This window comes from Montipora foliosa, chromosome 1 (assembly GCF_036669935.1).
Source record: "Montipora foliosa isolate CH-2021 chromosome 1, ASM3666993v2, whole genome shotgun sequence".
Taxonomy (NCBI): Eukaryota; Metazoa; Cnidaria; class Anthozoa; order Scleractinia; family Acroporidae; genus Montipora; species Montipora foliosa.
This window is the reverse complement of record NC_090869.1, coordinates 16,043,072-16,054,204: the sequence shown is the minus strand read 5'-3', so window position 1 is coordinate 16,054,204 and position 11,133 is coordinate 16,043,072. Positions and strand designations below refer to the sequence as shown.

The 11,133-nt window shown below is 37.4% G+C and overlaps 2 protein-coding genes across 2 annotated transcripts; one reads left to right on the top strand and one right to left on the bottom strand.

The window, feature by feature from the left end:
- On the bottom strand, positions 1–2,923 carry LOC137975425 (DNA replication complex GINS protein PSF2-like). Its single transcript, XM_068822550.1, has 5 exons — positions 2,736–2,923; positions 2,187–2,301; positions 1,051–1,150; positions 801–927; positions 1–322 (listed from the first exon to the last, which is right to left on the bottom strand). Exons 1-5 carry the CDS (start codon positions 2,823–2,825, stop codon positions 209–211), a joined length of 546 nt encoding a protein of 181 aa, XP_068678651.1. The 5' UTR covers positions 2,826–2,923; the 3' UTR covers positions 1–208.
- Positions 2,924–2,992: 69 nt separating this feature from the next.
- LOC137991187 (V-type proton ATPase subunit d 1-like) lies at positions 2,993–10,603 on the top strand. Its single transcript, XM_068836305.1, has 8 exons — positions 2,993–3,193; positions 4,362–4,533; positions 5,322–5,500; positions 6,834–6,913; positions 7,225–7,302; positions 7,802–7,978; positions 8,516–8,593; positions 9,379–10,603. Exons 1-8 carry the CDS (start codon positions 3,046–3,048, stop codon positions 9,538–9,540), a joined length of 1,074 nt encoding a protein of 357 aa, XP_068692406.1. The 5' UTR covers positions 2,993–3,045; the 3' UTR covers positions 9,541–10,603.
- The last annotated feature ends 530 nt before the right edge of the window (positions 10,604–11,133 follow it).

Genomic DNA, 11,133 nt, shown 5'->3' with positions numbered 1-11,133 from the left:
TCAAAGAGATCTCAGTTTATTTGGCATCTCCAGGATGGGAAGATTAGTGACACCTGCTGAGACAATTAAAGATTATTTATTTCAAAGTGGAAAGAGAAGCTGCCACGCACAGGAATAGTGTAATTAGTTGCTATTGCTGTAATATCTCAGTATCTGACAACAATGAGGTAAACTACACAAAATACAACTGTTCATGGACCTTTTGTGATCATGCGTTACTCGGATTTTCAGCAACATGGCACCTCAAATTGTGCATGTGATCAAGGGCTTGTGTGAGAAAAGGACGAATCATGTTTATTTCCATCAGCGATAGATCATCAAGCTGCAATAAAGACAAAAAAATGATAAATTTTAGTATTATGGTGGTGGGAAGATAAAAATGTCTTTCTACATAAATGGGTTTCTCAGTGTGGCTATTTCATTTCATGTACATGAAAGACATTTTTTGAACTAAAGTATACTGTAGTATTAAAGACTCTAAGTAACAATGATTTATTGCAACAACAGAACATGGAAAGATTACAGATACTCAAAATAGCAATGAAGTTATTTAAAGGGTTTCATCAACTTTTTCCATAAGCAGCAGGCAGTGGTGAAATAGGTGGCTGTGATCACAGTGCGAACCCAAACATGAGAGCATATTGGCAGGAGGTCCTATAGGCAGTGGTAGACTGCCAGGAAACCGGGTTTTATTGAAAACCCTATTATTTTACATGTACGTTGTAGTTCTCACTGACCAGTGGAAGGAAGTAAAGGAGGATTTTGTCAAATCAGCCCTAAGAACCTTGAAGTTAACTGACCCGAGCGTAGACTTCTTGCTGGCTGACCATGATGTCAATGGATTTTCGTAGCTTAGCTATCCTCAAGTCCCAGATATCTTTTACCAATGTGCGTACCTCATCTGCATGGGGAATGTCATCAGCTGCACTACAAAAATGCACAAGATTGAATATATAAATTATGTGTAATTAAATATTACTTTTGTGTTAATGCATCTTCGACTTGAGCAACAAAATTAATAAGACTTGAAAACCTTACTGCTAAATGTACCTGCTGAGTAGAAGAGAAGCAATCTCCATGTAGTGTTTGGAAGGCATTTTTGTAAAATATTCTGCTTCTTTCTCTTTCTCTTTCAGTTCCTGTAGTTTTTCTATAACGTAAGCATTGTTAATGAATGGCAGCTTTGTTGCCATTTGGGTATTCTGTCCCATTCAAAATGACATTTTCATGTTATCACTATAACATTGTTAATGGGGGGGGGGGACATTGACACCTCAAACACCCTAGGATGCCCCCAGTTGACAAGTAAAATCGTCTGGCATCAGACAGGTGTCAAATGGATTAAGAAACAAATAATTATTATTATTATTATTATACATTGGTGTCACCAGCTCGATTTTGATTGGCTATATGCACGAAGCTAATTCTTGCTTGCTCTGTTTCTCTTACATCATACCTACAAACAATAGATTTTATATATGTAGAATTGATGTCATACCTACAGACAATAGTTTTATGCATGCAGAAGTGACGTCACCTAACACACTCACCAGCACTTTTATCAGTTTTGTCATGGCGGAGCTCAGCTCAGGAATATGCATAATAAAACAATTATTGAATTCGGTTTTCGCATGTTAGCGATAATTATCAAGGCCTCAGTTTGTGTTATCCGCTTCAGCCTTCGGCTTCAGCAGATAACACAAACTTTGGCCTTGATAATTATCGCTAACATGCTCAACCTCATCCAATAATTGTTAATTGATAGACCTGTATGATGACATCCCGGGATACCTTAACAAGACCTGCGAAGAAAGACTGGGTTGTTTGGGTCACTATCACTGTCAACACAATCTAAAGGACATACTGTGCTACCATGTCCTGTGGCAGCCAACCTACGGCACAACTGAGGCAAGGCTCTTTCTTGGCTCACACACGAGAGAAATTAGTGGAGCCAATAATACAGGTATCAGCATGCATGTGCAACCATAATGACAGGGTGGTCAAGCCACCCTGATGATGATGATAGTTCCAGAAAATACAGTCATCTCTCACACATAACACAGCAAAGGTAGAAGCAACAACCTCCCTGCTCCCTGTGTTTTGGTGTGTGCCCATCATCAGTCATTCCAAAGTGATCTCCAGGATTACGGTTAATTGTATTTTCATGTAAAAAGAAATTATCTTACCGACATCCATCCAGCTAGGAGCCTGAATTCTACACTTCCTTCTCTGTTTCAAAAATATTGCCACCCAAAGAGGAACGTCCGTTGGTATTGATGCATTGAAGGGCCCTATATCTCCCTGAAAACGAAACACGACTGTTAAATATAATTAACTCGTCTGTCTACAATAATTATTGCCAACTGCGGTGCGACAGAAAATCGAAAAGAAGACCAAGGCCTGTGTGACCTAGCTGAACAAGCCAGGCCCCAGTTATTCGAAGGCCGGATAATTTTATCCGTAGCATAAAGTCACTATGTGATACAGCTGTAGTTTCAATGTGTACAGAGATTTCAGTATTTGCTCAAGTGACCATAAAGCACAACTCACAATTCAACGTTAAACGTGGAGTATACTCTGGATAGTGACTAATCCACTGGATAACGCTACCCAGCCTTTGAACACCTGGAGCCAGATGAATGACTAAAATTTTAAAAATATGGGTGAAAGTGCTAGTGGAATTCTTCTGAAGTCCATTTTCTTTTGCAACACAAAACAAACTCCAAATCATATACCCCAATCAAATAAATCCTTTTCTCAGAGAAGTTTGTAAGGATTGATATTTTTTCCTTTTCAGCGATGAATTCCACCTCTGAAGGATCCATTTAACTATAGATGAGAGGAGGAGCGCAAGTGAATCACGAACTTTTAGAAATTCAATGCCGCCATGTTTTCCCGCTCAATATTAAAAACACTCCTTGCCATTCTCCCTCCCGCGGAAGTAAAGAGTAGCTCGTGCTCAGGATAACTCACATGACTTACATGTGACAGAGGATGAGAAAAGAGACCTGGATCGACCCGCCATCTTGAATTTACTTGTACGTCATGGCGGAGACAACTCAGATGTTGTCATTTCATGAACTGTTTTTCAACGTCGATAATGGGTACTTGGAGGGATTGGTGAGAGGGTTTCGATCAGGAGTTCTGACTCAAAGTGATTACCTCAATTTGTCACAATGTGAAACACTAGAAGGTATTAAATAAATGTTAAATTCACCGTTCATTTCAAATCCTTCAACGTAAATCAAGTACAGATAAGTTAAGCTTATCTGTACATGTAGGTCTATAGGATACCTGAGAAAAGAGAACTAGTGACATATCTTTTTTATCATCCAATTAACAGACGAAGCACCACACTTTAATTTTATGATAAATTTGTCAAGAGGTCAAAAACATACGTAATTATCATTAGTTATTTTTGTTTACCTGCAACTTTAATACGTACTGCTACATTATTTTGGTGTTTATTTTAGAGAGGACTAATCTTGAAACAAATCCTCACTATTTTCTTGACCTCCATATAATTTTGTCCTCTTACAACGAACAGTCAGCTCATCACCAATTAACACTCATCTCATTTTTTTGGGAAATAATTATACAAGTACATGGTTCAAACATAAGGTCTTTATAGAAGTAGCTCAAACATATGATCACAGTCGCACCCATATTCGCAGCAGTGGTATTTTAGGGTGTGTTTGACCATAATCCAGAATGAGAATTCATGGAGTGATGATTTAAAACGGTATGTCGTGCATTTTGAAGCAACAAGGATAAAAAAGATATGATTAAAATAGCATTTTAGCAGGTATTTGACAATTTTAATGTGAATCTCCATAAAAACGATTCAGTGAGAATACTGTTACAGCACAGTATTTCACAGGAAAAGGTTCACAATAAGTGGCTTACAAACAAAATGCAACATAGGTGGAAAACAAAGCAAAAGTATTAGTGGGTTGGATTGGATTGGACAGTAAAATAAGACATGTTGAGAAATATCCTCAGTTGACACAGGAATGATGTAACAGCTGAGTCATGTCTTTACTTCAACCCTGACAAGAAACAATCTTGGCTAATAACATTTGAGAAAGTAAACATTTGATGGATATGTTAGAGATGCAATATGTACAGATGCTGTTGGAGCTGACTGTGATACATGTATCCCAAATGACCGCCTACCAATACTTGGTTATTATTGTTATTTTGAGACAAGGGTAATGCTCATTGACATCTTGACCAGCAATCGGTGCCATGCATTTTATTGGTGGTGTGTCTGTCAGCCAATGTACTGTCCGTTCAGTATGTTGACCTGTTACATTGATGGATGCTAAAAACAGAAAATAAAATTGATGTTGTTGTTATAGATCTAAAGCTGCACTTGCAGAGCACTGATTATGGAAATTTCCTCCAAAATGAGGCAGGGCCCCTAAATGTGTCGGTTATTGATGACAGACTGAGAGAGAAGTTGGTAACAGAGTTTCGGCATCTGCGTAACCAAGCCCTGGAGCCAATGGCGACTTTCATGGATTTTATCACGTAAGAGCTATAGCCAAGCCTAGCTTGTTAGATAGTGTTGAAGTTCCTGTAATAATCTCCTTCCTTTAAGTTCAAGCTTTGCAGCTGAGGACATGAGCTCTGCTAAAATTTGGGGAGAATGCAAAGAGGTCTTATTAAATGAAAATATTGACTTCTTTTATGTGGTGGTTAAACCAGAGTACTTCAAGTAAAGAGGCAACAAACTGGTCAAGTCAGGGAAATGAAAAAACAGGGAACAATTTGGTGAAAGATGATTGCTCTCGCCACTACTCATAATTTATTGTACCCTTAATGATGAGATTGACACTCTTATTAACTGTACGTTTATGCCCACGAGCATAAATATACAACAATGTGTGATCTACTAAACTGCTGAAGAAGGAAGAAATACATGTAACTTGCAAGATGTCCATTTTCTCCCAAGCATTTGCATTTGTACCAAAAAAATAATAATAAAGCATGCACAAAATTAATTAGTTGGTGATATCCAAATAAATGTTTTGTCCATAAGCAGCATGGCATCACTTAGCTTTCTGGCCTCTGCATACTGATCATAATAATAATAATAATAATAATAATAATAATAATAATAATAATAATAATAATAATCACTTTATTGAAGTCTCAATCTTATTTAGATGCCCTCAAATCCTCTACTTAAATAAATTACATAAATCAAACTAACAGGGGAAAACTGTAGTAACCCTGGCAAAAACCTCTCGCAGCTCAGGGTAAAGAACCAACAAACCTCATTTTTGTCATTAAACTTGTGTTTTTGTGTTTTTTAGGTACAGTTATATGATTGACAACATCATCCTTCTGATAACTGGGACATTACATCAGCGACCTATCACTGAGCTGGTTCCCAAGTGTCATCCATTGGGCAGCTTTGAGGAGATGGCCTCCATTAACATTGCTTCCACCCCAGCGGAACTGTACAATGCCGTCATGATTGACACTCCTCTAGGTATGCTAAAGCTGTTTTTATTGAATGAAACGTTATGATTTTGAGGTCTATGATAGGATTAAAGATGAGTAGCTTTCTGTACAGAAAACTTTTGAGGTAGATTTCAATTAAAAGACAAAAACTCACACCCAGTCTTATCGTGAGTTAATCTGACATGAGTATTGCTGTTGTGGTTCAAATTTTTTCGTGGTTTAAAAATTTTCAAACCGGTTCATTTGGATTTTCCTTGGTCGAATATTCATTATCATGATCTGAAACAAAGGAAATTAAATTCAAATTGAACTTGTCTGAAAGATTTTGAACCAGGAAAAAATGTGAACCACAACATTGCCACCAGCGAGCACTGCTCTCGCTTCTGTATTATCAAAGCCAGAGTTAAAGCAGTGCAAGCACTTCCATCACTCAAATCCCTTTCAATCCTGGTTTTTTCAGGCTAATACTTTGCAACTGCCTACTAGTAAGTTGCTTCCAATGGCAATGACAATTCTTTGTTAAACCCACCTTACACTAGCACAAAAATCTGGGACGGCACTCCAAAATCTCAGTAAATAAATGTACCTTTGTTTTTTTGGGTACAGCATGGTTATTATTTTTGTGTGTAAACAGAACAAACCAGACAAGGCATATTAGGCACCCATGCCAGAAATTATAGGGTTCCCAAGCACATCTCTGGACTCATGCTGCTATTTTGCTGGGCCAGTGCCAATTTTGCCTGTGTGTAAAATGGGTTTAAGAGTCATAACAACCTCAGAGCAAAGAATACTTTCATATGCAAAGTACATTTCACAATCCGTTTGTCTTGTTCTTTAATTCCTCCAAAGAAAAAAATGATATGATGCTTACAATGTCGTTAGCTGTCAGAACAAACTAGCTACAGTTGTAATGTACTTTGTCCTTTACACCATGAGCCGAAAAACATGTGTTACGTACCTTTTTCTTTAACCTTTTGACGTCCAAACTGGCCTAAACTGGTCAGACTTAGTATTTTACTCTGTCTAATGCCAGACGATTTTACTCGTCAATGGGGAACCCCTGGGAGTCAATGGGTTAAGCCTTTGCAAAAGGAGAACTTTGTGGGGTACTTGCTAATCTGGACATGTGGCTGTGTAACCACATAGCAATCTAGTCACTTATTCACAAAGCCATGTAGCCATGTGGTTGTGTAAGTGGAGCCACATACTGTAGCCATGTAATTGTAGCTTTGTATCGCATAATGACAAAAATGAATAAATAAAGAAATAAATAAGTAAATAAATCTCTTGTTGGATACTCCCAAGATGCCTTGTTGTGGAGAATTTATTTTTGACATTGACCATGATCTGAAAATTTTCAGCCCCGTTTTTTGTGGAATGCATATCTGAGCAGGATTTAGATGAGATGAACATTGAAATCATAAGAAACACATTATACAAGGTAATTATGTAACAGTAAGTTAAACTTTTCTGGGCTTCTACCAAACCCAAACAGTGCATGATAGATAATGATAGTCCAAGGAAATGGCTCCATTATTTCCCACTGTTTTTAAACATGTTCAAGTTTTGCTTGATCACTGATGGTAACTTTCTTAGTTCAAAGGCATATGGGATATTTTGTGACAGTTTTGTTTTTTCCATTTTTTTTTATCTTTTATTGAACATACATTTGGCAAAATTAAAAATTTCTTTTTTATTAGATTTTTATTTAAATATAAAAAAATAATTAATATGATTTGTGTTCAACATCAGGCATATCTGGAAGGATTTTACAACTTCTGTGAGTGTTTAGGAGGAACTACTGCAGATGTCATGTGTCCAATTCTTCAAGTAAGTTATACTGTTCAATTATAACAAAATCCTTCCAGCCCTTGTTGTGCCATTGAATGTCTCTTATATTTTCTACAATGTCTTGTTGCAAGAAAAGAATTTCAATTTGTATCAACTTTCTCTTGTCCGCATCAAGAAGCTGCGATTTCTTGTGTCTTTTCCTGTTCACAACTTTTGTTGTCTGCACTCTTCCAGTGGTCCAAGGATGTGTATTGTATATCTCGTCTTTCAGGTCGATTTGTGTTTAAGGTCTCCTTGTGGACCAAGAGTAGGCATTCATTCTTAAAATGGATCTTTTCCATTGTGATCAAAAGAAGTTTGCTGTTATCCTAAAGAAGTCCAAGCTTATAAATAATAGTTGTTGAAAACACCTCTGCCCTAAAGTTTAAACCTCCTCACTGCAATAATTATGTAACCTGTGCTGGTCAGGTCTTTGTCCTCAGTTAAAACAGTAACAATAACGATAATTTAAAAAATTGACACGTGATTGGCCCTTAAGTTTGAGGCAGACCGGCGAGCTTTCATCATCACTATCAATTCGTTTGGGACTGAACTTGGTAAAGATGATCGGAATAAGCTGTATCCGAAATGTGGCAAGCTGTACCCAGAAGGACTGTCAAGACTTGCAAAGGCAGATGACTATGAACAAGTTAGGGCAGTGGCTGAATATTACTCGGTAGGGAAATTAACATTATTTTTTGTCTTGTTGTTCATTTTTGGTTCTGAGAAGTACCGGTAGTGTAGTTGAGTTGAAATAGTACAGTCATTGTGTACGACAACAGAGACAATTTAATTGGGCTGTTTCACAAGAACCAGCATGGATAAGTCTGGTTTGACCATTCTTGTAAAAAGAAACCACTAATACAGGAAGAAACGAGGCAGTGTGTTCCAGGAGGTAGCGTGCGAGATTGAATGCTCCAGCTTTCTGCTCTTACCACTTGAATTCACCAAGCTTTGTAAGTTAAGCCAACTGGCTGTCCCCGACATCTCTTTGGCATGTTGTTTTGATTTGAAGTATTTTATTTCTCATTGTCTGAAAGCTCATTTGGATAGAAAGTGCCATACGAATGATGCAGACGACTCAACACTGGGTCTAGGGAAGCGTTAGCCCAAAACTGGGAAAATAGATAGTGAAAATAATACTATTTATTTTGACAATAAAATTCTTGTGTTCTGGGTGAATTCTAGCATTGTAATGTTTGATCTTCTTTAGGATTACAGATCATTGTTTGAAGGAGCTGGTACAAATCCTGGTGAAAAAACACTCGAGGACAAGTTCTTTGAACATGAGGTTTGCTATTTTTTATCATTGGAGTTGCCATGTTATCATCATCATATGACATGATCATCATCTTCTTCCTCATTGTCATTGTTTGGCATCATCTCAGGGGCACCCAACGAGAATATATTTCAAAACCACTAAACATAGCATTGTTAAACGTATTTTAGTATTTAAACGGTAGATATAGGCATATTTTTATCCCTTAAAAGTTTTTCATCTGTTCGGATTTCCTAGCTGAAACTCTAGTGATCCGAAAATTGTAGGGATCAAAACTTACCTTTTCGAAAATTTCAGCCAGAAAAAAGGCTCCCGGAAATTATAGGTAACCTTTTTAGGGTAAAAATCCATTAAAAATGGGCAATTCTACCATTTTTAGATGTTCGAAAATCCTAGGACAGGCAGGCAAGCAAGAAATTTTACAACAAATGTTCCGAAAATTCTAGGTCTCAAATCGTCTTCCGAACAGATATTTTCCAAAAATTGAGGTTGGGTGCCCCTGTCATCTTGTCTTTCTTTAGTTGCTTCTTACAAACTTGGAAAACGTTGGGCCACCGTTTTTCAAGATTACCCAAATGCAATCCGTTTCAATCTTGTCCATTTGTGTCCATCGATGCATCTCTTTTGTTTTGCTCTATTTCCTTTATGTTCTCAAACAGTTTTAAGCGGTTATTGCAATGCCTCATTCTAGTTTTTGCATTTTGGGTGTCATGAAATTACATCATTTTGCATGACATAACCCCTTTAAGTTATAATGTTTACCCTGATTGGTGTTTTTGTTTGTTGTTTCATTCTAGGTTAAGATGAATATTTTGGCATTTCAGCAGCAATTTCATCTCGGAGTGTTTTATGCCTATGTCAAACTCAAGGAACAAGAGTGCAGGAACATTGTCTGGATTGCTGAGTGCATTGCTCAGAAAAACAAGTCCAAAATTGATAATTATATTCCAATATTCTAATTTGGCAGTTAATTGCGAGCGATTGAAATATATCGGGATTTACAATTTCTTACGGTCAATCCTTATTACAATTGTTGAAATTATTTGCAACCTACAACTTTACAGAGTTTAAAAAAATTTTCTGCCAAAAAGATATTGAAAAGATGAAAAGATTGAGCATAGCAAACAGTCTTTTTGCATTCCATGATATTTTCTCATGAAATTGCACGAGGATGATAATGTGATTACTTATTAATAATATACATGAAAAAATTCGAGATGGTTAAGCAGAAGCAGTGAACGCGTATCACGCAATCATGCAAAAATTGCATTAGAAATTGCGCCATCCAGGGCTCGTGTTTGATTTGAAAACAAAACTTGATTGGTTCTTGCCAATCCCTATTGTTTATCAGCCAATCAAAAGCGAGAATTCTGTGAGTAAATTGAACTGAATTAACCTTTTTTTTGCACCGTGTTTACAAAAAACAGCACTGCTCTCTGCCAATCAGAATCAAGTAGTTTTGTTATGTATATTATTAAGGGAGAAATTAAAGGACTGTTTCACGGCAGTGCAGTTCATTTGTGTAATTTTACCAATTTCTCGCCCTCACTCCTATGCAACTTAACGTCATCCTGGAAATTGCTTGTAAACATTTCAAATCAAAGCGTCGTGGCAAAAGATACTTGAAAAACAGTTTTTAAAACCCCCAAATGCAATCCATTTTAATCCTTTTCAGTTTTGCCCATCCCTTCCTTCTGTTGTATTTGCTGTTTTATTCAAACTTTCTTTCAATGTTCTAACTAATTATTTTTACGTTTCGCTTGAACTGGTTGCCGTGCAGTTCCCCGTAGCCAGTGTAGTCAGAAATAATTGTAATTTGTTCCCCCCGTCCACCAGCTAAATTCGTTTTAATTTGTTGTTTCAGTATTCCTGCAACCTTTACATGTTTGATTGATAAGCCTAAGATTTTGTTTGCTTTACTTGTAATGGTATTGTTGTGTAATCTTGATTTAATGTCAGTCATAAGAACTAATTATGTATGCATATAAAGGAGACTAATTAAACATGGTGTAAAGAAACCCTGACACGTGTTCGCATTTCGTCTTTGTAGCAGTAGTTCTGCACCTACAACACTTTTATTCTAAAATACGGTAACACCACAAGCATCAATATGGGAGGTCAGAGGAAGTATGATTACTAAGTAAGCCAAGTTCAAGAAACTCAACAACTTCCTCCAGGGCTGATCCATTTAAGGGAAAGTTTGAGCGACGTGGAGGGACCCGAAATTGATCCCTGAGGCACACCAGAAGGGATATATCCAGCCACCTTGAACAATTTAATAGATAATCACTGCACCACTGGCCAGCAAGGACCTTGAAATTCCCAAATTACACAGTTTCTTCAATAATATCTTGTGATGCATACCATCAAACGCGTTAACGAAGTCTAAAGATTGGTTCGCACGATCGACGCAAACGCCTGCACTCCCATAATGCATACGACGCAAACGCAAGGTGAAAAATACCCGTTCCATGCCTCTAGGGTTGACTTGATCGTCTGCCATCTTGGGCAATCTCGACCCAAGAGCTCTTCTCGTGCACGAGCACGAGGAG